Source organism: Saimiri boliviensis, chromosome 9, assembly GCF_048565385.1.
Source record: "Saimiri boliviensis isolate mSaiBol1 chromosome 9, mSaiBol1.pri, whole genome shotgun sequence".
Classification (NCBI taxonomy): domain Eukaryota; kingdom Metazoa; phylum Chordata; class Mammalia; order Primates; family Cebidae; genus Saimiri; species Saimiri boliviensis.
Window position 1 is genome coordinate 35,426,189 of NC_133457.1, and position 26,847 is coordinate 35,453,035.

Genomic DNA, 26,847 nt, shown 5'->3' on the forward strand with positions numbered 1-26,847 from the left:
AAATCAGATTTGTTTCGTTCAAATTTCGGTGGCTTGTAATCTCATTGTAAATTCTCTCAAAGACTTGTTTTTAGTCAAGATATAACTAGCCAATAGTATCTCCCTTCTGGTGCTCCACACACCAACTTTGAGTACAATACTATAACATAAGAAGATTGGCCTCACGTCTACTAACTGTGAGAATATCTTCCTCACCTGAAAATGATTATTTGGTAAAAGTGGTAATACTATGATGAATAATATTCTTCAAGCTTAAGTTTCAAAAATTTCTCTAAGTTAAAAATTTATGCATTTGGTCATGTGGAGAATGCCTACTATCCCATTATCATGACCCTCTATTAGCCCTCTTCTTATTTTGTGGCTGAGTTTAACTGAGGTACTGTATTTCAAATCAGCAAAATAGTTTATTTCAGTTTGCTGGTTCAAACACTATCTTCCACAGACAAAGAGATTCAACTTTTTTGTTACAGTATATATTTGACAATGGGCTTCCTAAGCAGCAAATTAGTCATTTCGAATTAACTTTGAAAGTGCCATAGGGAGTTGTGATGTGCAAACTTCTCGCACCAAATTGAGCATCTTTCTTAACCAACCTGGTTTGAAACCTAAATACTCAGTGGGTATTCTGAAAATCTTATGAAACCTTCTATTATGTTTCTATACAATTACACAGTAGCTGACTTTACAAGCTAAGTAGGAGCCATTGTACCCTAATCAGAAGCGGGTCACTGGGGGGCATGGGATCTCAGCTTAATAATGAATTTAAACAGTGTAAATTCTTTTCACACAGATTACCCTGCTGAATTCCCAAATCATTGATTTGGGGCATAGCTTCTTAAGTCTGAAACCTTTAAAACTCTTACAGCATTCCTGAGAGATTTCTAGTCAGTCTTCTTCACATAATAGTGTATATTTTTCTCCTTTTTCCTTCTAGAATGCCATGAGCCACATAATAGTAAATAACCCTCTCTATCTCAAAATCATCCTGCATTTTCCAAGCTTTTAAGTAAGTATAAAGAAACTTCTTTGGATTTTCTTTCAATTTCAAAGCCTCATAGTTTAGGCAACTGAATTCAAAGACAATCACTCTTGAGTTGATTTGTATATATCATCAATGTCTTATTGACTGTATTCATACCTATGAACAGTTTTATTTTATTTAAGTAAGGCACATGAAGGGATTGAAAAGAAAACATATAGAATTCCTGGCCATGTCTTTATATAAAGTATTCTTCCTGGGAATTCAAGATGGCTGAATAGGAACAGCTCTGGAGCGCAGTTCCCAGTGAGAACAACACAGAGGGTGAGTGATCACCACATTTCCAAATGAGTTTTTACTGCCCAATGACCAGGAGATTCCCAGGCTGAAAAGCACGGCAAGTTTCAAGCATGCCTGTTTCAGCTGGTGCAGCAGGTCTCTGCACAGAAACTCACACAAATCTGGGTGGCCATTTCAACTGGCACCTGGAATGCCTGGGAGACAGTGCTGCCCATTCAACTGAAAAAATAGGGGCTGAAAGAGGGAGCCAGGTGATCTGGCTTAGCAGGTTCCACCCCAACAAAGACCAGCAATCTGAAACGCTCTGGATGGAGAGTTTTGCAGCAAGCACAGCTAGACCTAGGACAGTCCAGCTGTGTGGGGGGAAGGGCGTCTGCCATTATCGAGGCAATCCACTACTACCGAGGCAGTCCATCATTACCGAGGCAATCTGCCATTACTGAGGCAGTCTGCCATTACTGAGGCAGTTCTAACTATACCTGTGTAAACAAAACCACAAGGAAGATCACACAGCAGCTGGGCAGAGGCCATGGCAGCTCAGCAACACCTCTGCTGGCAGACTGTGGCTACCTCCTTACTGGGAAGGGCATCTCTGAAAAAGGCAGCAGCATGTCAGAAACTTATAAATAAAGCACCACGTTCCCAGGACAGAGTACCTGGGGGAAAAGGTGGTTACGAATTTCACTGCAGCAGACTTAAACATACCTGTCCAGCAGCTCAGGATGAAAGAATGGAGCTCCCAGTACAGCACTTGAGCTCCTATGAAGGACAGACTGTCTCCTCAAGCAGCTCCCCAAACCCCATATATCCAAAGAGTCACCTCATAAAGGAGAGCTCAGGCCAACATCTGGCCGGCATCCTTCTGGGACGAAGATAACAAAAGAAGAAACTGGCAGCAACCCTTACTGTTCTGCAGCAACCCCAGGTGATCCCCAGACAAGCAGGGTCTGGAGTGGACCTCCAGCAGTCCTACAGCAGAGGGGCCTGTTAGAAGGAAAACTAAAAAACAGAAAGAAATAACTTCAACATCAACCAAAAGGACATCCACTCAGAGACCCCATCCAAAAGTCACCAACTACCAAGACCACAGGTAGATAAATCCACAAAGATGGGGAGAAACCAGTGCAAAAAGGATGAAAACACCCAAAACCAGAATGCCTCTCCTCCTCCAATGGATCACAACTCCTTACCAGCAAGAGAAAAAAGCTGGATGGAGAATGAGTCTGATGAATTGACAGAAACAGGCTTCAGAAGGTGGGTAATGACAAACTTTTCCGAGCTGAAAGAACACGTTCTATCCCAATGCAAAGAAACCAAGAACCCTGAAAAAAGATGAAATGCTAACAAAAATAAACATCCTAGAGAAGAATATAAAATGACTTGATGGAGCTGAAAAACACAACATGAGAACTTCGTGAAGCATACACAAGTTTCAATAGCCGAATCCACCAAGCAGAAGAAAGGATATCAGAGATTGAAGATCAGCTCAATAAAATAAAATGAGAAGGCAAGAGTAGACAAAAAAAAGTGAAAAGAAATGAACAAACACTCCAAGAAATATGGGATTATGTGAAAATAACTAATCTACGTTTGATAAGTATACCTGAATGTGACAGAGAGAATGCATCCAAGCTGGAAAACACTCTTCAGGATATTATCCAGGATAACTTCCCCAACCTAGCAAGGCAGGCCACCATTCAAGTCCAGGAAATACGGAGAACACCACAAAGATATTCCTCTAGAAGGGCAATCCCAAGGCACATAATCATCAGATTCACCAAGGATGAAATGAAGGAAAAAATGCTAAGGGCAGCAAGAGAGAAAGGTCGGGTTACCCACAAAGGGAAGTCTATCACACTGACAGCGGACCTCCCAGAAGAAACCTATAAGCCAGAAGAGAGTGGGGACCAACATTCAACATCCTTAAAGAAAACAACTTTCAACATAGAATTTCATATCCAGCCAAACTAAGCTTCATAAGCAAATGAGAAAGAAAATCCTTTATGGACAAGCAATTGCTGAGATATTTCATCACCACCAGGCCTGCCTTACAAAAGCTCCTGAAAGAAGCACTAAACAAGGAAAGGAACAACCAGTGCCAGCTACTCCCAAAACATACCAAATGGTAAAGACCACTGACACAATGAAGAAACTGCATCAACTAATGGGCAAAACATCCAGCTAGCATCAAAATGGCAGGATCAAATTCACACATAACAATATTAACCTTAAATGTAAATGAGCTAAATGCCCCAATCAAAAGACACAGACTTGCAAATTGGATAAAAAGTCAAAACCCATTGGTGTGCTATATCCAGGAAACCCATCTCACTGCAAGGACACACATAAGCTCAAAATAAAGGGATGAATTTTCCAAGCAAATGGAGAGAAAAAAAAAAAGCATAAATTGTAATCCAAGTCTCTGATAAAATAGACTTTAAACCAACAAAGAGCAAAAGAGACAAAGAAGGGCATTATATAATGGTAAAAGGATCAATGCAACAAGAAGAGCTAACGATCCTAAATATATATACACCCAATACAGGAGCACCCACATACATAAAGCAAGTTCTTAACAACCTACAAAGAGACTTGGAGTCCCACACAATAATAGTGGGAGACTTTAAAACACTCCACTGTCAGTACTGGACAGAACAATGAGACAGAAAATTAACAAGGATATTCAGGACTTGAACTCAGGTCTGGACCAAGCAAACCTAATAGACATCTACAGAACTCTCCACCCCAAATCCACAGAATATACATTCAGCACCACATCACACCTACTTTAAAATTGATCACATAATTGGAAGTAAATCACTCCTCTGCAAATGCAAAAGAACAGAAATCATAACGAACAGTCTCTCAGACCACAGTGCAATCAAATTATAACTCAGAATTCAGAAACTAACTCAGAACCACACAACTTCATGGAAACTGAACAACTGGCTCTTGAATGTTGACTGTATAAACAATGAAATGAAGGCAGAAATAAAGATGTTCTTTGAAACAAACGAGAACAAAGACATAACATACCAGAATTTCTGGGACACATTTAAAGCAGTGTCTAGAGGGAAATTTATAGCAATAAATGCCCACATGAGAAGCAAGGAAAGATCTAAAATAGACACCCTATCATCAAAATTGAAAGAGCTAGAGGAGCAAGATAAAAAAACTCAAAAGTGAGCAGAAGACAGAAAATAACTTAAGATCAGAGCAGAACTGAAGGAGACAGAGACACAAAAAAATCCTTCAAAAAAATCAATAAATCCAGGAGCTGTTTTTCTGAAAAGATCAACAAAATAGACCACTAGCCAGATTAATAAAAAAGAAAAGAATCAAATAGATGCAATAAAAAACGATAAAGGGGATATCATTACCAATTCTACAGAAATATAAACTACCATCAGAGATTACTACAAACAACTCTATGCACATAAACCAGTAAACCTGGAAGAAATGGATAAAATCCTGAACACTTGCACCCTCCTAAGCCTAAACCAGGAAGAAGTTGAAACCCTGAATAGACCAATAACAAGGGCTGTAGTTGAGGCAGCAATTAATAGCCTACTGACCAAAAAAAAAAAGCCCAGGTCCAGATGGGTTCACAGCCAAATTCTACCACACATACAAAGAGGAGCTGGTACCACCCATTCTGAAACTATTCCAAACAATACAAAAAGAGGGAATCCTTCCCAAATCATTTTATGAGACCAACATTATCCTGATACCAAAATCCGGCAGTGACTCTACAAAAAAAGAAAACTTCAGGCCAGTATCCATGATGAACATAGACACAAAAATCTTCAATAAAAAACTGGCAAACCAGTTGCAACAGCACATCATGAAGCTCGTCCATCATGATCAAGTAGGCTTCTTCCTAGGGATGCAAGGCTGGTTCAACATTCACAAGTCTATAAGCATAATCCACCACATAAATAGTACCAAAGACAAAAACCACATGATCATCTCAACAGATGCAGAGAAGGCCTTCAACAAAATTCAACAGCCCTTTATGCTAAAAACTCTCAATAAACTAGGTATTGATAGAATGATGGTGAGAGAGGGCATCCTTGTCTAGTGCCAGATTAGATTTCAAAGGGAATGCATCTAGTTTTTGCCCATTCAGTATGATATTGGCTGTGAGTTCTGCACATGTACCCTGAACCTAAAGTGAAATAAAATAGATATTTGTTTTTTAAAAAAGTATTCTTCCTAGTGTTGTGCAAAGAAAAGTGTGTTTTATGGCATGGCATGATAGCCCTTTTGCCAGTAGAACAATTTGAGGATTTAAGTATTTGGCCTATTTGAAGACATTGTACATATTTATTAATTGCAAGTAGGACAGATCTATGCATGTGAATGTTAAGATAATCATGACCTAACTAAATAATTAATGTAAAATATTATAATGTTCCATTCCCAACACGAATTCAATTCAAAGAAAATTTTTATTTATAATTAATGTATCAATAAAATGTAATTAATATTTATAAACAAGAATTACCCTTGATGCCAGACACTGGACCAAGAACTTAAACAATGTGAGGAGTTTTTTTGGTTTTCTTTCTTTCTTTTGTTTTTAACCATAAATTCTATGTGGGAATTCCTTGTGGATGGGGGACCATGAAGCTGAAGTTATATGAGGCTTACATTCCCCAGGAGACTCCAGATGCTTTCTTTCTGGAGAAATGAGAGGCCTGGAAGGCATAATACTATCACTTGTAACATGACACTATCACCTCTAGCAGAAATGTCTGGAATTATGGCGAGAGGAAAGCAATAAACAAGGAATCCAGAGAGAGTTTCAGTGAGAGAATTGAGAGAGATGCATGGTATTCATTGCTAATGAAATAGAAAAGGCGGGTTAATCTTAACATGTCTTACTATGAGTTATCTAATACGTCCTTTTCTTTAAATATATGTATTTGTTATTCATATTTAGGAAATACAAGTGCAGATTGCTTACATTCATATTGTACAGTGGTGAATTCTGGGCTACTCCTGTAGCCATCATCTGAATAGTGAACATTGTATTAGATAAGTAATTTTTCAACCTTCACCCCCTTGCACCCTTTATTGTCTCCAATATCTATTATTCCACTCTGTATGTCCATGTATTGTTTAGCTCCCAACTGAGAACATGCAAGTATTTGACTTTCTGTCTGAGTCACTTCAGTTAGGATAATGGCCTCCAGTTACATCCCTGTTACTGCAGAAAACTTAATTTTGTATTTTTTATGGCCCTGTAGTATTCCATGGTGTATATGCACAGTTTAGGATTCATAGACCCATTTTCTTCATCCAATCCTCCACCGATGGGCCTATCAATTCTAGATTGATTCCCTATCTTTGCTATTGTGAAAAGTGGTGCAATAAACTTATGAATGTAGGTATCATCTTGATATAATTATTTCTTGCCCTCTCGGTATATACCCAGTAGTGGGATTGCTGATTGAATGATAGTTCTATTTTTAGTTTTTAGGAAATCTCCATACTGTTTTTCATTAAGCTTGTATTAGTTTACATTGTGACCAACAATGCAGAAGCATTCCTTTTTCTCCACATCCTTACCAACATCTGTTGTTCTTTGACTTTTAATAATAGCCATTCTGACTAATGTAAGATGGTATCTCATTGTGGTTTTAATTTGAAAGGCATCCCTTTTAAGGGTCTTGAAAGACATACCAAAAAGTTAGAATTACATTTTAATTACCTTTGGTTTCTATACTGCATTTCTCTTAAATGTAACTCAATGCCAGATGTGGCCAGCTGAATCTCCATTCAGTTTTAACGTATGTATCTCAGGTAATTATCAAAACAACTCCAGTTGCTATCATCACTTTTCAGAAGGGGAAATGAACGGTCCCAGAATTTGACTGTAAGACTAGTTCTGACCATTAAAATGTAAACAGAAGTGATGTATCACCCTAGGCTGGGGTATTCATGTGTGCTGTATGCCTTCCCCATACTCTTTCCTGAGCAACCCACTGGATAATACTAGAAAAATCCTGAGACCACAAAATAGAAGCAGCCTAGGTCCCTGAATCATCTAGAGATTATGTTAGAGGAGAACTGCTGGACACATATAACACTGTAAATGACTGAAAAATAAAGTTCTTTTGTGTGAAATTTAGAGCATTATTGTTAACCCAGCATTACCTACTCTATCATAGTTAATATGTTTCTTAAAGTTATATAGCTAATAATTGACAGGACTAGGAAAATCTTAATCACTATGCTACCCAACCTCCAAAGTGGGTTCTATCCCCTGGCACACAGACTTTTTACTCTTACAGCAATGAAGAGTTTTGGGGGTGCTTCCTGGACTATGAACTCAGTAGCTGATTCTCCAGCACTCATCCATAAACTTTAAAATCAGGACTCAATTACTTAACTCGTACTCTTGTATTAGACGTGATACTATTTACCTAGAGGAAAAGAATTATCCTCTAATTCTTAATAGTTAATCTTGATCTCAAGGCTCAGATGAAATTGGGAAATGCTAAAATATCATCAGTTCTTTCATAAAAATGTCATTCTTAAGTTACACAACAAGCAAAAGAAATATAGTAGAGACTGTGTTGCTCACTTAGGGTTTGAGGCCAGCCTCAAAAAAAATCTCTTCTTTAGATTAGATGGTGGTGAAATGTCAGATCTGTTTACTTGAAAATTAATGCTCCCTTATTCAAAGCCTATCCTTTCTCCAAAGATTTCCATTTCATGTTCCCATTACCGCCTGCCATGGGTGTTATTTACTATTTATGGGCACCTCCAGATGAGTCTACAAAAGGAAGAAACAGATCAGAAATGAAAAAGAAACCTGCTGATTTGCTGTTTCTCTATTGCATGACACTTATTTATGATTTTGCAGGAGTGGACATTTTAGCTATGTGAGTTATGGGCTTATTTGTGAGTATACCTTATTCATATTCTCTATCCCAAACAGTCACCAATACTGGTTATGTTGCTGTCCAGTGAATAAAATAAAATATGGAATAATCTCTTTTTCTGAATGGGAACACATGTTCCTCCAATCTGCTTTGTGACTTAATCAGTGTGTCATTATTGAAGCAGAAGATATCATGAATCAGTCAGAAAGAAGAGCCTTATAATACACATTGCATTTCCCAAATGAGCATTCAGCTGTAGATAACATTCCTGCTGGAGCATTTATTGTCTCATGAGAGTCCTTATTGAGAGGACATTTTCAGACTCAAAGAAGGGCTTGTAAATTTTGACCTATGCACCATGTAAACAATGCAAATAGATTTCCTATCTTCCTTGGTCCACTGTTGCATTAGATTACAGTTTAGGTTTCATAGATCCAGGCTGTGGGTTCTGCGACGTTTGCTTCTTTCCTGCTTCACGGAAGTCACCTTCTTGGTGGTTCAGCCTCTTGAAAGAAGCTTAAGTGTAAGCTTCCTTCTGCCTCAACAGGACTGAAAAACCATTCAAAATCTTTCCAACGGTAAAGCATTAGCACCCCATGAAAGGCTGGGTCCCAAACTTTGTTACCATAGTACCATCTGTCAGGATTCAGAGGCATTTAAGGAGTTAGAGAAATACATGAAAGAAATCAAAGAACTGCATTCCCAACTAAAATAATTAGTGGAAATTCTAATAGTAGGAAAAATTGCATTTGAGGAATTAAAAACTTAAGGCAAATATGAGTTGAATAGTCAAAATCAGGTGTGAGCCTATGAGAGCTCTTATGGAAATGTCTTCATTGAGTAGAATAAAGACAACATTAGAAAATACAACAGCACTTTTCACATCTAAAATTGCTATTCATGTGCCTAGTAATCTCGATTTCATTTGCAATTCAAGCTCAATAGAATGTTGAGGCCTTCTTTCTACAGTTTAAGAAAAAAAAGTTGTGAACTTGTTTTCCTTTTTTTGTTACAGATAGTATGAGTACTAAGAAACTATATTTTCTCTGTCTGGTTCTTCATGCCAAAAAAAGCAATTATCTTTCCAATTTAAGAGTCCTCCCTCTCAGTTCCCACTGTATTCACAAAGTGATAGAGCAATTTAGGTGGTTAGAATTGGGGAGAAAGGAGAAGAAAAGCTATGTGGAAACTTCTTAAACCAACTGACTGTGGTTGAGATTATATTTCTTTCCCACTATACAAAGCCTTACAACTGTTCATAATAACATTATGCCAAGACAAATCTTTCTTGCCCACATTTGGTTTCTTCCATACTAATAAATGGAAGGGTATAATTCTAAGGTTTCTGTAGGCTAACCCTCAATCTTCTTTATCTCTCTCAAGACTTCATTGATTTTGTTTTTTATTTGTATAAATTTATGGGGTACAATTTAATTTTGTTACATATACTGTCTGGGGGAATCAGCACTTTTAATGTATCTATCACCTAAATAATATATATTATTGTTAGATACAGTAAGTTCCTCTTCAAAGGTTCGTCTTGTTTAACTTCCTTGTTCTTTTTTCTTAAGGACAACTTCTTTGTACTCTGCCCCTACCACCTCCTAATTACACACTTTGTAAACAATCTCTCCCGCCAGTCCTAATTGTGGCCCACATCTGTTCCTGATTTCCTTTTGCCTTTGCCTACTTGCTCTGAAATCGTTCATCCCACCTTTGCCACACCCAGGCATGCCCAGACATGCCTTCTACTTTTGCTGTAAACAGCCCTTCCTACCAAAACTCCCCTTCCTAATACTGTAAACCACATGCCTACTCTATTTGAAATAGCCACATCAGGATCAGCTTAGATTGTGCAGTCCAACTGCAGCCAATGAAGACAAGACACAGGCAGGGACTGACTGCATTAGCAATAAAAACCACTTCCCCCTTTTGTTTGGCTGCTCTTGCAGCAGCCAGAAGCGTGAGCAGCACCCTTCTGCAGAAGTAAATTTGCACCGCTGAGAAATCCTTTGAGTGCTTGTTCTCTTTGCAACTATTTGGTTTTCTTAATGTTGATTTCTGTTTTTATGTACTGTGGTCCAAGAGTGTGATTGATGTGATTTCCATTTTTTTTTAACTTGCTGAGGATTATTTTATATCTGATTGCGTGGTTGATTTTAGAATATGTGCCACACAGTAATGAGAAAAATGTTCATCTATTGTTTTGGGTGGAGAGTTTTGTAGATACTTAACAGGTTCATTTATTCAAGTGTTGAATTCAGGTCTTGAATATCTTTTTTAATTTTCTGCTTGAACAATCTATCTAATACTCCATGGGGTATTGAAGTCTCCCACTATTATTGTGTGGGAATCTAAGTCTCTTTGTAGATCTCAGAACTTTCTTTATGAATATAGGTGCTCTTGAGGGTATATTTAGGACAGTTAGATCTTCTCGTTGAATTAAACCCTTTACTATTATGTAATATCCTTCTCTATCTTTTTTGGTCTTTGCTGGTTTAAAGTCTGTTTTGTCTGAAATCATGATAGCAATGCCTGCCTTTTCTGTTTTCCATTTGCTTATTGGATTTTCTTTATCCCTTTGTTTTAGTCCTGTGATTGTTATTGCATGTAAGATGGATCTCTTAAAGATGGCATACCATTGGGTCTTGCTTCTTTCTCCATATTGCCAATATGTTACTTTTAAATGGAGAATTCAGCCCATTTACATTCCTCTTATGTTGTTAGCTGGTTATTAGATTTGTTTATATGGTTGCTTTATAGTGTCACTGGTCTGTGTACTTAAGTGTGTTTTTGTAGTGTCTGGTAATGTTTGTTTTTCCATGTTTAGTGCTCCTTTCAGGACTTCTTGTAAGGCAGGCCTGGTGGTAATAAATTCCCTCAGTGTTTACTTGTCTGAAAAGGTTCTTCTTTTGCCCTCACTTGGAAAGCTTAGATTGGCTGGATATAAAATTCTTGGTTGCAAATTATTTTTTTTTTAAGAATGCTATGGTAATGGTACAAAAACAGACACTTAGTTCAATGGAACAGCATTGAGAGCCCAGAAATAAGGCCACACACCTACAATTATCTTATCTTCAACAAAGCCAACAAAAAACAGCAATGGGGAAAGGACTCCTTATTTAATAAATTGTGCTGGGATAACTGGCTAGCCGTATGTGGAAGATTGAAACTAGACCCCTTCCTTTCACCACATACAAAAGTCAACTCAGGATGGATTAAAGACTTATATGTAAAACCCACAACCATAAAAACCCTGGAAGACAACCTAGGCAATACCATTCTGGACATAGGACCCAGCAAAGATTTCATGACAAAGATGCCAAAAGCAGCTGCAACAAAAGCAGAAATTAACAAGTGGTATCTAAATAAAGAGCTTTTGCACAACAAAAGACACTATCAACAGAGTAAACAGCCAACAGAATGGTAGAAAATTTTTGCAAACTGTGCATCTGACAAAGGTCTAATATTCAGCATCCCTAAAGAACTTAAACAAATTTACAAGCAATAAATTCCTCCATTAAAAAATGGGTAAAGCCATGAACAGGAACTTTTCAAAAAAAAAAAAAAAATACAAGTGGCTGACAGTCATATTTTAAAAAGCTCAATACCACTGATCATTAGAGAAATGTAAATCAAAGCCATGAGATACCATCTCACACCAATTAGAATGACTATTATTAAAAAGTCAGAAAATAACAGATGCTGGCAAGACTGCAGAGAAAAAGGAAGAATGCACTGTTAATGGGAGTGTAAATTAGTTCAACCATTGTGGAAAGCAGTGAGCCGGTTCCTCAAAGAGCTAAAAAACAGGGCAACCATTTAACTCAGCAACCTCATTACTGGGTATATATACCCAAATGAACGTACACTATTCTACCATAAAGACACATGTACAAATATGTTCATTGCAGCACCATTCACAATAGCAAAGATATGGAGTCAATCTACATGCCCAGCAATGATAGGCTGGATAAAGAAAATGTGAGACAAAGCCGGGCGCGGTGGCTCAAGCCTGTAATGCCAGCACTTTGGGAGGCTGAGGTGGGTGGATCACGAGGTCAAGAGATCGAGACCATCCTGGTCAACATGGTGAAACCCCGTCTCTACTAAAAATACAAAAATTAGCTGGGCATGGTGGCGCGTGCCTGTAATCCCAGCTACTCAGGAGGCTGAGGCAGGAGAATTGCCTGAACCCAGGAGGCGGAGGTTGCGGTGAGCCGAGATCGCGCCATTGCACTCCAGCCTGGGAAATAAAAGCGAAACTCCGTCTCAAAAAAAAAAAAAAAAAAAAAGAAAATGTGAGACATATATATATACATATATATTCACCATGGAATACTATGCAACCGTAAAGGAGAATGAGATCATGTTCTCTAAAGGAACATGGATGGAGCTGGAGGCCATTATCCTAAGCAAACTAAAGCAGGAACAGAAAACCAAATGCTGCATGTTCTCACTTACAAGTGGAACTAAATGATGAAAACACATGGACACCAAGAGGGGAACAACAGGTACTGGGGCTTATCAGAGGGCTGGAGGAGGGAGAGGATCAGAAAAAAAATAATAGGTACTAGTACTTGGTGGATGAAATAATCTGTTCATCAAACCCCCATAAGTTTACCTATAAACATGCAAATGTACCCCTGAACTTAAGATAAACTTTAAAAAAAAAAAAGGAATGCTGATACAGGCCCCCAATTTCTTCTGGCTTGTCAAATTTCTATTGAAAGGTCTCCTGTTAGCCTGATGGGGCTCCCTTTGTAAATGACCTATCCCTTCTCTCTAGCTGCCTTTAACACTTTTTCTTATATTTTGATCTTGGAGAATCTAATGATTATGTTTCTTGGGGATATCTTCCTCTATAGTATCTCACAGGATTTCTCTGCATTTTCTGAATTTGAACGTTGGCCTGTCTAGAGAGGTTGGGAAAGTTTGCATGAATGAGATTCTGAAATACGTTTTTCAAGCTGCTTCCTTTCTCCCTAGATCTTTCAGGGACACCAATGATTCATAGATTTTGGTCTCTTTACATAATTTCATATTTCTCAGAGGTTTTGTTCTTTTTTATGTATTTTCTGTTTGACTGAGTTATTTCAGAGAGCCAGTTTTTGAACTCAGATTCTTCCCTTAACTATTATGCTGTTAATAGTTTGAGGTTGCATTGTAAAATTCTTGTAGTGTGTTTTTCAGCACTTTGGATCAATTTGCTTCTGTTTTATAACGGCTATTTCATTCATCAGTTCCTGAGTCATTTTATGGTACTCATTAGATTCCTTGAATTGGGTGCTGACTTTCTTCTGAATCTCAATGGTCTTCATTCACATCCAAATTCTGAATTCTAGCTCTGGCATTTCAGCGATTTCAACCCAGTTAGGAACTCTTGCTGGGGAACTACTGGTTGTTTGGAGGAATGCGGGCACTCTGGCTTTTTGAGCTGCCAGAATTTTTATGCTGGTTCTTTCTCATTCATGTGGGCAGGTGTTTCTTTAACTGTGGTGTAATTTGAGTACAATCAGTAGGCTTCATTTTTGGATGTTTTCAGAGGGCTGAGGCTTTGTGCAGGGCCTTTCTTTGTAACTGAGTTCTTGTCTCTGGTTTCACGGAGGAGTATATTACCAGAAGTATTTTTGATGTTGAAGTTTGTGCTGTGATCCAGTAGATGGTGCTTAAGTGAAATGGCCAGTAGGTAAGCACTTGCTCACCCATGTGGCTCTTGTGTATTTCTTCATAATTGCAGCTGTGCTCCCTTCTCAGGGCTCTGAGAGTATGAGCTCCTCTCCCACTTGAGCACTGGCTGAAGATCTGTTTGGCTCTCCTGAGCTGCACACTGTAACTCTGGGGTGAACTCAGGCTTTATGTGCCCTCCACAGCTTGGAGGCAGCAAGGCCAGGGACCTTACCAATGGCTGTGACAGAGGGCCTTTTAATTCTCTCTTAGGGCTCCACTCCAGAGAAATGAAGAATTGCTTTCAATCAGTATCAGCCAAGGTTGGGGTGACTGCACTGGGGGTCCAAGGTGGGGGTGTTCTGCCCGATAACAAGCAGGGAGGGTGGGAAGGTCACAGAGGAGACAGACTGGCCTTTTCTCCTTATGGCAACTGCAGCTTCCTAGAAGTGTGGTTAAAGCACTCAGGGTCTTTGCGCCTTCCCCAATCTGAGGGCAGCAAGGCCAGTACCACTCAGTAGTGGCCATGAGAGGGGCCCTTCAGTTGTCTCTGGGACCTCTGCCTCAGAAAAACACAGAGCCCCTGCCACTCAAAATGATCGGCCAGAGGATGAGACAGATGCATTGCTGGCTTGAGCTAGGGGCCTTGCTTGATGAAGAACAGAGGTTCAGGAGCTTGCAGGGAGAGACTGAGCTCCTCCCTGTATGGTGGCTGTGGTATGCTGGAAGCACAGGTGAAGCCCTCAGACTGTTTCTTCCCCATACCAAGGGTAGCGGGGGTAGAACTACTGCTGTGGAGGTGACAGAGGAGCTGTTTATTGCCTCTGGAAGCCCTTTCCAGGAAACCTCAGAGTCAGTACCAGTGGGTGTGCTCAGCTGTGATGGGGCAGCTGATCTGTGGTCCAGAGCGAGAGGCCCTGCCTCATGAAGAGTAGGAGGCCTGGGCTCACAGAGAAGAGGGACTGGATTCCTCTCCTAATGGTGTGTGGTGTGCTGAAGGTGCCAGCATAGTGACTAGGCCCTTTTTTCCTTCCCCAGCCCCAGAGTGGTTAGGGCACAGCACCACTGCACCTGCAATGGCAGAGGGACTGTGGGTTTTCTCTGGGATTTCCTGCTCAGAGAACTGCAGAACCCCCGCCTACTGACACGTTCAGGTGGGGCCAAGGTAGATGTGTTGGAGTCCCAGGTCACAAGGGCTGCCCAAAAGGAGAAGCAGGATCAGAGAACTGTGTGGGAAAAGTCTGGCTGCTTTTTCCACAGGGAAGCTGCACTGTGCTGGGGATCTGCACCAGTCTCTTGTCACCACACACCCTCTGGAAGCCTGAAGGCAACAGGGGCGAGGGCTGCAAAAGAGCAAAAATGGTGGCTTGCCTCAGTGGAGCTCCCTCCCAGAAAACATGGAGTTGCTACCGGCCCAAGGGATGGCTCTTATTATTTTCAGATATATTCCTCTCATGACTAATCTGGGTCATTATCATGAAGGGAAGTTGATTTTATTTGCATCTATTGAGGTGATCATTCAGGTTTTGCTTTTAATTCCTTTTATGTGGTGAATCACATTTATTAAATGTTGTATGTCAAACCAGCCTTGCATCCCAGGAATAAAGCCTACCTGATTGTGCTGTATGAACTTTCTGATGCGCTGCTCAATTCAGTTTGCTAGTATTTTGTTGAGGATTTTTGTGTCTATGTTCATCAGGGATACTGGCCTGAAAATTTCTGTTTTCATTGTGTCTATGCCAGATTTTAGTACTAGGCTTATTCTGCTTGACTCTTGACCATCAGTACATTTGGTAAAAGGAGAAGTAAGGTTACCTTGGGTAACCAAAGGCATCAAAAGGTAGGAGGAAGAAAAATATATTGCATACCAAACACTGAAATATAGTATTGCATTTAATCTCAATAACAACCAATCTGGTGTTCATTTTCCTGCTTAGTCAGTTATTACTTTGCAACCATCACCAAACCACTTAACTCTAATTTGGCCCTTTTGTTTCCTCTTCTCCAGAAGAGAGACTAAAAATACCTATATTATAGGATCACAATGGGAATTAATGGACATAATGTCTGGGAAACACTTATCAGGGTGCTTATATCACATGATGGATAAATAATTGATAGGAAATAGGATTTTAATAACTGTGACGTCAGTCATGAGATCTTACTACTCAAAATGTGTCTCCAGAGCCAGCAGCACCAGTATTACCTGGGAGCTAACTAGAAATTAGGAATTTCAGGCCCCACCTCAGACCTCCTATGTTGGAACTTACATTTTCATGAGATCCCTAAGTAATTCAGGTGCACAGATATGATTGAAAAGCACTAGTATAGAAGAATGACTGAGATTCAGCAACTTGACAGAACTCATCTAGCAGTAAACCAGAGAGCTGGAAGCACACTCAAATCAGAAGATGCTAAGGTCATCATCTTTCTCTTATACCTCTAAGGGTATCTGTGATTGGAGGTGTTCAGGCTTCTGGAATCCCATTGTGATGTTCTTCTATAATCTAAGCTGTAACTGAAAGGCTTTTTACAAACATGTTCTCATGTCTACCACAGTAGCAAGAACACCATAATTTTGTTTTGTTTTTCACATTTTTAATTATTCAGCTGTTTTATTTGCCACCATTTAGGGAATTATTATAAAACGTATGTCTAAAATGCATCTGATTAATGCATATTTAGGCAAGTAAGCAGATTGAGAATTAGTTGACTGCTATCATACAATTAAACACTGATGAGACATATATTTTCACAGAAATAATGATCCTGGCATTCATATAAATAATAACAGCTCTATTTCCCTAATTATCTAGGGGGAAAAAAAATGAGAGGGTGACAGAATTACCAAGTATGTCTGGCTTACTAGGCAGATCATTTTCAAGTACAATTTTTTTTCACATGAATAAAATCATGTTAATCAATAGTATCTATTATCAGATTAAAATGAAAGAAGTGTATTTGAGCAAAAAACAATGTAGATAATATTAGAAGCATGTTTCCAAGATGTCTCATAATTTCCAGAGGTTCTTTGTACATCACTGAAGGTCCATGCTTTTAATACACTCCTCTATGGTGCCATAATTTGATTTTATACAAAATGTGTCCTGAGAGTCAAGCCTAATAAAATATATATTTTTCCTCACATTTTAGCATCTCTGAAATTTAAATATGCCTTAACAATTTATAGTATATCAACACTGATTGGCAGCACTTTTTCTTTTTTTTTTTTTTTTTCTTTTTCTTTTTTTTATCAATGGAATCTTAGATTTAGTTAGACAGCGGATTAGGATTCCCAGTTAACTGAAACCTAGTCCGCAAGGAATACCACAGTCAGATAGTGGAAAATGAATGGAAGAGGAAAGCTAGATCATGCCTATGAGCATTCACGCAAAAAGAGGGGTACATAAATAGAAATTATGAGATTAAATAAGAAAAGATTTCATAATTTCTATTTTCACAGAGCCAGGAAGAAAAATCAAGGAAGATGAGAAAATCTGTCAAAATAGCAAGAAAGAATAGGAAGATACAGAAGAAAAAGAGAGAGAGAGAGAGAAAGAAAGAGAGAGAGAGAGAGAGCATCAAGATGGAAAATACAGCCGATAAGCCCACTATCGTGATCATTACTTCCTAGGTGTGGTATCCTATGGTAGACATTCAACTTGGGGCTCCTTTTCTCCTTACTTACACTGGTCAGTAGTGGTCCTAGAGGGTATGAGGAGGCAGTTGTTTTTAGCAAATTGTAGAGGGTGTTTTCTCCTCTCTAGCAGGCACAGGTAGATCCACGCCCCTTCCTGTGCTCCTTCCCTCCCGCAAACTCTGTACATACTTCTCTTTCCACTGCCTGCTGCATTTCACCTAGTCCCAAACCACTAGGAGAGGTTTAAATGATTATTAATACTTCTGTTTGTTCTTTCAGGTGATATCAAGACTATCAAACAAATCTACGGTCTCACAGGTATGACTTTTGCTAAAGAGAAAAATATTTACCTGAAATCTGGAAGATTACCAATAAATATTTCCCTTCAGAATTTCATTTACTGTTTTTTACTTTCCTTTTTTGACTTCCCAATGAAAGATATGGCAACTGACTTGCTGGAGTTTGAGTACAGAGGAGTACTGAAGCTCATATTTCTATGTAAACATTTTATAGTTATTGTTATAAAGCAGTTTGTTACCAAAACCTGCCAAAAGTAAAGTCCTAATGTGTTTGATCTGAGAAGTACTTTCAGTGCATTTAAAGTTAATAGTCAATTTTTTTCTTGTAAGTGTCCATAATGCTAAAAAATATGGTTGAGAGATATTTTGGAACCATATTTTGTGATTCAATGAGCTCTTAAAACAGTTTCAACTTTTTTTTTTTTTTTTTTTTTTTTTTGAGGCAGAGTTTCGCTCTTGTTATCCAGGCTGGAGTGCAATGGCATGATCTCGGCTCACCGCAACCTTCGCCTCCTGGGTTCAGGCAATTCTCCTGCCTCAGCCTCCTGAGTAGCTGGGATTACAGGCACGCGCCACCATGCCCGGCTAATTTTTAGAAGAGATGGGATTTCACCATGTTGACCAGGATGGTCTCGATCTCTTGACCTTGTGATCCACCCACCTCGGCCTCCCAAAGTGCTGGGATTACAGGCATGAGCCACCGCGCCCGGCCCCAGTTTCAACTTTTAAGTACCTTCTAATTTTAAGAAAGATTTCCCAGAGAAACACTGATTATTAGCTAGACTTTTATTACTAATAATCCTGTGGCACAGAGGCACACAAATAGATCAAATTACACAATGCATTATAAAGACATTAAGAATTTACTGAAGATAGTGGAGAAGGTCAAATAGGGTTTACTTTTTTTTTTGAGACAAGAGTCTCCCTCTGTCACCCAGGCTAGAGTGCTCTGGCGCGATCTTGGCTCACTGCAACCTCCGCCTCCCAGGTTTAAGTGATTCTCCTGCCTCAGCCTCCCGAGTAGCTGGGATTATAGGTGTGCATCACCATCCCCTGCTAATTGTTTATATTTTTCATAGAGATGAGGTTTCACCGTGTTGGCCAGCCTGGTTGTGAACTCCTAACCTCTAGCGTTCCACTCACCTCGCCTCGCCCACCCCAAGTACTGGGATTACAGGCATGAGCCACCATGTCTGGCCCACTTTTAACATTACATTAAGAAACTTAGAAGCTCTTACAGCATTTCAGTGCTTTCAATCAAGTTTCTCTCAGCACTGGTTGTCTTTTCTCTCTCATTTCTACAAAATTCTCCTCAACAAGAAAGATGGTCTTTATGTTCCATAAATGTCTTTATGTCTTAACCCCAGACCCTTCTATATTCCCTTTCTTATGAAAAAAAAATTAGCCTTTTTTTTTTTTTTTTGGTATTTTCCAATTTGCATTCCTCTCCCATTCATATATTCATAGTGCAGGGCTAAGGGACCCACAGGGTCATGGGTTGTCCCTTATGCTGTGCTGAGGCTCAGGATCTGAGAAATAAAGAGACAAGACACAGAAGTACGAAGAAAGCACAGCTGGGCTCAGGGGAGCCATGCCACCTATAAGCGGAGACAGGCAAGGCCACAACTGCCCAGAAGCATCTGTATTTATTGGGCATATGTTAGGGGGCAGGGTAGTGAGTGAAGTCATCTTTAAGGATAGTGATAGGGTCATGAGCAATAAAACAAGAGGTCGACCCCCATTAGATCACCTAGGCCAGGAAGTGGACAGTGTGCAGCAAGGGGTCCACCCCCATTAGGTCACCAAGGCATAGAGGTAGGCCATGAGCAGTGAAGAGGGTGTAGTGTGCAATATCTCTATCTATGGGCATGCTACTTCTAAGAGTATCTATAGGAGGATGCTTAAGTCACACAGCAGTGTCAGAGCTGTCAAGGTCTACCACCACCTGCTGGCAGCTTCCAATGAGTTCTATAGGAGGAAGTTTTTGAGCTAGCACAGTAACAAGAGCTGATAAAGTTCACAGTCACCAAGGTGCGATTATCCAGAGGGGTTTTGAGCTCTTGGATGCTTGAGGGATTGCTGGTCTGAGGGCAGCTTCCACAAGAACTAGACACAAGGTCCTACAACTCCTTTATCAGAAGGAGTGGCTCTTGCCCCAAGCCTGCCATACTGTGGGTATCTTTACGATACTGAATGCTGCCTTCTGGGCCATGGATTCTTGTCCTGGTATAACCGTTCTTTCCTTAAATCATGCTGTGCACCATGTCTGCTCTAGACATTCCTCTGACTATAAGCTGCTTATTCCTTAATTAATGCTCTGTACTGTGTCTGCTCTAGGCATTCCTCTATGTATATATATATATATATATATATATATATATTTTAGGGAAATAACTGAGTAGTAAGATATTCTTTAGGTACTCATTCTATGAACTAATATATGATTATATATAAAGGATTATAAAAAGGAAATAACTGAGTAGTAACACTATAAACTAAGATAGTCTTCAAGCCCTAATTCTATAAACTGATATATGATTATATATAAAGGATTACGTAAAGGGAATAACTGAGTAGTAACACTATAGACTGAGATATTCTTCAGGCACTAATTGTGCCAGGATTCTGCTTAGTTCTCCTTCCTCGGTGCCTATATGGGGGTTACCCACACATAGAACGCTGAAGATGAAGATCCATCCCAAGAATACAACATCCTAAACTTTAAACAACAACAAAATCCTCCTATATAATTTAGGCTGAAGTTCATTTGTAATGTTAAAACTACCAGAATAACAGGTGTTGTTTCCCTCTCATGGACAAGTCCAGAAATGGAAAATAGATAAGCTCCCATGTGTCAATAAGGGGCCAAGATATATTATTTTTGCTTCATCATTCTCAAAATATGATTTACTTCTCCAAGAACTCCTCACTCTCTGAGGTGGCTGTTGAACATACATTCATTTCATCCACACTCAGACTAGAAACAAAAGAAATGTGCAAGACTAAGATAGAGGTTACAGTGTTTTTAGGAGCCTTTCTAAAAGTTTCTTAAAACCTGTTCACTTATATGCTACCATCTCAACTCATGGCCAAAGCAAGTGGCAGGAGAAGCTGAGAAAGGTAATCTTTGTGTAGGGTGTGTTGCTGAGAGTTCTGTTAACTAAGAAAGAAGTGAGGATACTGCATAAAAAGAGAGAGCCAGAACTCTTCGCAGCACTTGCCACAGTATAAATGTTTTCATTTTCTTTATGATCATCATCGTGTAGGCAAGCATTTATTAAACTCTTTGCACATTGCTAAATGCTTGATTTCCATTATCTGTTACCTAGTGTTTTCCTCACACTATTCCTAAATTACACATGAAGAAACCAAGAATTTAATAATTATATTGACCAAGGTTACAGCTAGTAAGTCACAGGACTTTTAGGACTGTATAACTGAAAGCTCATGCATTGCAACCACTAGACGTTGTTCTCCTTCCCCATTAGTCAAGAGAGATTTGATGAAATCTAGTCATTTGTGATTTTGAAGTGGCTATCCCAGCAAAGTATCATGAGCCAATTTCTAGACTTATTTAACTAGGAGTATAAAAACCACAGTGCCTTCATGAAAGCATTTTCCAGGAAAAAAATGAAAAGATACATCACTTGAGAAGAAAGAGATCTGTGGATGAACTTTATGCCAGTGTGTAATAGGTGAATCCAGCTACATGTGGAAAGCAGCTGTTCCTATATAGATGGTCTGAAGAAAGTAACTGATACTCCTGCACAAAGGCTAATGTGAGGCTGGATATTTAATAATATAATAAACTTAAGTCCTATCCACAATGGTGGCAGGTGAGATAATTGATTATTGGTATAAGTAATGTCTGCTGCCTTGATTGTGAGTACCTTGTCCAAGACACCAAGTCCCCATGACAAAATGGAAATATAAAATTTCCACAAACTTGTAGAAGTACAAATACTTGACAGGTTATTAGAGAATTCAATTAGGGCCAATGGAGGCTTCTCGAAACAAAGGAATGATCAACTTGCCAATGCAAATGTAAACAGAATTCTAATTAGAGAATGCGCTCATTGTTTCTCATTTCTTCGATTAAGCTTGCCCTGTTGTGTCTTTAGCAGGGTAAACTAAATTTTCTATCTTACAATGCTAGTATACAAAAGTTCCCCTGTAATTCCATGTAGGCCCAATTTTTGTTAAAAGCACGGAGTTTTAAATGCTGTGAAAAACAAACAAGAGTGACATCATGACTATCCCAGTTTAAAAAAAAAAAATACGGCTTCATTAGTAATTAAAATCACCATATGTAGTTGGAAAGATGAGTCTAAGAATGCCATTTCTTCAAGACATTTTGAGCCAATAAGATTGAAGTACAAAAACTTCATAAGTAACCATGCATTTCACTCAGCACCTATGGCCTAAACTGAATGGGCTATTGCCTATAAGTCACCACAATTTTAGATCTGTTATTATACCTGTAATATATACAGCAAAATCCATATATGCAAAAAAAAACACACTATTCATTGAAGTCAATAATCATGACAACCCAGAGTTTGAATAATCTTAGGTATTTTCAGTTATTTGCCTTATTTTTATGATAAATTATTGATGATCAGGTATAAGGGATTGAATTTTCAAAAAAGACAGAAGCACAGAAAGTGAGCAGAGAAGCCATGTCAGGGGCAGAACGAGAAGTACACACTATTACAGTGACTCTGTTGAGGGCCATAGTTAGCCTTTGCCAAGTTCACTGTCCTGGCCCTTCCATCATCACCTCAATTGTCTTTTCCCACCCTCTTTCATTCCTATTCTTAGTCTACAAAATTGAATGACCCCAGTCAAGAGTCCAGTAGTTATAGGACAAGTTTTGGCAAGACTATTTTTCCTTCCTTTTCCAAGGTTCTTCAGAGGAAGCAGACCAGGCGGTTTGCTTCTTTTCTTGCTAGTGACCGGAAAGAACAAGAAGAGCCGGGAACAGAGTAGCTGAGGATACTTCTGATCATCTTCCACTCATGTGATCCAAAATAGGAAACCTTTTTATTCTCAATAATAATGCAATTTTACTGATTAATCTCCATGTAAAGTTCCAGTAAAGACCCTGTAATTTTAAATAACAAGGCCTAAGACCCTTCCTTAAAATAGAAAATTATCTCTAAGAGCATGCCGTCATGTAGTATTACAAGTGACAGGCTGATTAAAATCTAGATGCAAACCTGGTATAATGCACTTTTCACATGGTTTCCCACAAACAGTTTAAAAGACCAAGAGAAATTCTGGTCTTTTAAAATCAGAGGCTAAAATCAGTAAAGCACAGAGGGTAAACCTGGAGAAGAGCAGAAGTAGGAAGACTTTTAACACCTGATAACAAAATCTGCGAAGACTTTGGTTTTAATGAAATGTAAGTCTCTGAGAGATTTGACTTTGTTTAAATGAGACCTCCAACATTAATGATATACATTTTCTGCAGTCTTTGCAGTCTATACTAATTTATATTTTCCACTGATTTAGTCAGAGCCCAAGGGAAATGGTAGCATAAACAAGCGACTCCCATCCATTGTGGAAGATGAGGAAGAGGAAGAAGAGGGGGAGGAAGAGGAGACAGCCTCCCTCTCTCCCATCTGCACGAGGGGATCTTCTTCACGCAACAAGAAGGTTGGAAGCAACAAAGCCTACCTGGGCTTAAGCCTAAAGCAACTGGCCTCAGGAACGGTACCCTTTCACTCACCTATCAGAGTCTCCAGGTCAAATTCCCCCAAAACCAAGCAGGAAATGGACACCCCCAACCATGGCAAAAGGAAAGAGAAGAATTTGAAATTGCAGCTTTCAACTTTGAATAGTGCTGGACCACCAGACCTAAGTCCAAGGTAAGAGTTCATATCATATAACTTTCTCAGGTGAAAGTGGCTGCCTTCTATACAGAGTAGTACCTGCCTTCAACCTTCTGATCCTTTCTGCTACACAAATTCCTAGCCTGAAATCCTCAGCTTTTCTGAATTTTATGGGCAATTTTTTTTGAGTATATGTGCAAGTGTGTGTGCATGAAGGATGGGCAAAATAGCTTTAGTCATGTTCTCATAAGGATCTACTAAATGCTCAGAAATCCTTCTCTACTCCTTTTATTCATTTTGCACTACTTATTAAGCATATATTTCTAAATTGTGATTTTATGATTTATAATGAAAATAAAAGAAATGCAAAAACTTTTATCAATATTATCCCTTCAGTGCTTGATCTTACCAAAAATTTTATGGAGCAACAAGTTGAAATTAGGAAGAAAATTAATGCAGATTTTTATTTTTCATACTGTTTTTGCTGTATTATCAAGGATGGCTAAAAGTTTTATTTCTGGTCTCTTCAATGACTAACATAGCATGGTTCTGTTTTTAATTTCTTTAAAAAAATCACTTTCAAATCCACTAAAAGTGATTGAAAGCATGAAAAATCCTGATCCTGAAGCTGTGAAAGGGGTAGGCTATGGTGTAGAAAAGCAATAGCAATCAGCAATTAAATATTACTTTTTATGTTTCATGTACTTCGCTACGTAATTTCACATTCACAATTGCAGTTAGTCTTCTCAGAACCCTAGAAAGTAGTTTGCATTATCTCTACTATAATGCTGTAAGAAGTGAAACTTGAAGGGAAAATATTTTGTCCAAGATCTCAGAGATATTAAGTACTGGAAGCTAGATTCAAAGTTTTTCTACTTATAAAGCAGGTGATCTTTCTAGAATACTATATTTTATTATTGTTTATTTGAATATACTTATTCATTAAGATAAAATATTAATAGAAAGATTAATAAAATAGGTTTACTGAAAAGTAGGTGCATATTAAATTTTCAAGAATTCAGTTGGAGATGGTAATTTGAAAACATTGCTTCACTCTTCTTCCTAAATTTATACTAAAATTAAACATAATAAATTGTAAATAGGAAGAGACTGTATCAGAGCTGAGAAAGGTTTACTTATAATATGATCTTACATTTATAAAAATATATGTTCTTTTATAGAAAAAAAGAATATTTTGAGGACATACAGCAAAATATTGACAATAATAGATAACAGGTGATATTTATTTTCTGGTTTTTTCTTAGCTTTATATTTAAAATTTCTACAATAGACTTGTTTTTATATAATGAGTAGGTTAGAACTATTTAACCATGAAAAGAAGGCTAAAGTCTGATTTAAATATAATTCTTTAATCCTCACATTTAGAGTTTTCTCTAAGTCTAGAGTGGAGGTGTAATCAAATTTATTTTCTGTGATGCTAAGGGTTAAAACCTAGAGTTTAGTGATTTAACATGAATTTAGGTAAGAGGACTTGTATACCTTAAAGTTTTGAATTTGAGACTAAGTAAAAGACTCTCTGCAACATCAGTGTTTGATAAAAATATAACGTGGTATAAAATTGTGAGCTACATAATTTTAAATTTTCTAACAGCTACATTTTTAAGTGTGATAAAAGTGAAATTAATTTTAATACATTTTATTTGACCAAATATGTTCCAAATATTTTAAATTTGAATATAAAAATATTCAGTGAAATAATTTACACTGATTTTTTAAACATATTCTTCAAAATCTAGTGTGTATTTTATTCTTACAGCACATCTCAATTTGCACAAACCACATTTCAGGTACTCAATAACAATGTTAGGCTAATGGTTACTATATTGAATAGCACAGCTCTAGAGTATCTAGAATTTGAAAATTTAACATAATATTTTTAAGTCTTCTAAAAATACTAGAATCCATGAATATGAATGCACAATCGGCCAATTTCTTTTATTTTAAGTAGGATTGTTGATGGAATTGAAGATGGAAACAGCAGTGAAGAAAGTCAGACTTTTGATTTTGGCTCTGAACGAATCAGACCAGAGCCGAGAATTTCTCCTCCTCTTGGAGGTAAGATCTATATTTAGTCTTCTCCCAAGGTACAAATTTCTTATTAACTTGCAATGTTTGCCATGAGCATTCTTTTGTTTTTCTGTTCTTAGAATATACTCCATGTCATAGAACCTTACCAGTACCACTGAATAATTTGACATGAGTTTATATCATTTCCAAGTTAAGATGTCATTTGTGATCATTTCTCTGTCCAGATTGGATGAGCTGCCACTTAGCAGCCAAGGTAATTGGTATGCCAGGAGACTCAAATTTCTGCTGTTTATCAGAGGGTACTCATGTTTTACTATTATAAATTCAGATTAATTCACAAAAACATTATCTAGAGGAAATGCTGTGTTGATTGTGCACTGAAGGAACATTGGTTATATTTAACCAGTTTATTCAGTGTGAGGTTATATACTTGTGGTTTGCCAGAGGATAAACAACTTCAGAAAGATATAAGCTTGTTGGAAATGATGGAGAACTGTATGATGTGCTAACCTTTAGTCATGGTACAATAATGTGAAGGTACCTCCAACCCTAGCCCAAATCCCTCTCTTTACTTTCCAATCGAATTCACTGCTCAAAAAAGGGATTCTATCAACATGACATAAAATGACACACTCTAAAGAAGATACACCTGTATTTGATAAAAAGAGAATAGTGAACATATGTTGAATAGGCAGAGACAATCCAAAACAATTGCCAGTAAACTACCAAATGCAAGGCCAGCAATCTTCACCCAACCTCCCTTTCCCTTCCCACCAAGTTCTAAGCCCCTTGTATTAGAATGTCCTGATAATTAGCAAATCTCTTTATGAACAAGTCCAAGCCCAAGAAAGAAATTTGAATGTACAGTTCTGGAGATGATTCATCTGAATCAGTAATTCTTTCTATCATTCATCATCATCTTGGGAAACTGAAGGGTGCTTGTGAAATTCCTTGACTAGGGGTAGGAAGTGAGGAGAATGCAAAAGGGTAAAGAGTACAGTCTTGATTTACTGATTTAATTGACTTACATATGTTGATATTACTGTGCTTGGGCCAAGGAGCAAAGAAATCATAGTTATCATCAAACTGGTATATTTGCAGTAAAAGCCTGTTGATGTCCCAATTGGATGTTTACCTTTTTGGTTCAACTAGAGACAATATGCAAAACCTCACCATTTCATCCACG

General features: G+C 38.3%; 1 protein-coding gene across 1 annotated transcript in view; it reads left to right on the top strand.

The window, feature by feature from the left end:
* KCNH8 (potassium voltage-gated channel subfamily H member 8) overlaps positions 1–26,847 on the top strand; it is a 340,011-nt gene that overhangs the window by 294,522 nt on the left and 18,642 nt on the right. The window contains exons 12-14 of the mRNA XM_003924923.4: positions 17,759–17,797; positions 23,293–23,648; positions 25,582–25,688. Of these exons, the coding sequence (XP_003924972.2) occupies positions 17,759–17,797; positions 23,293–23,648; positions 25,582–25,688 (502 nt within the window). The remainder of the gene's footprint in view (positions 1–17,758; positions 17,798–23,292; positions 23,649–25,581; positions 25,689–26,847) is intronic.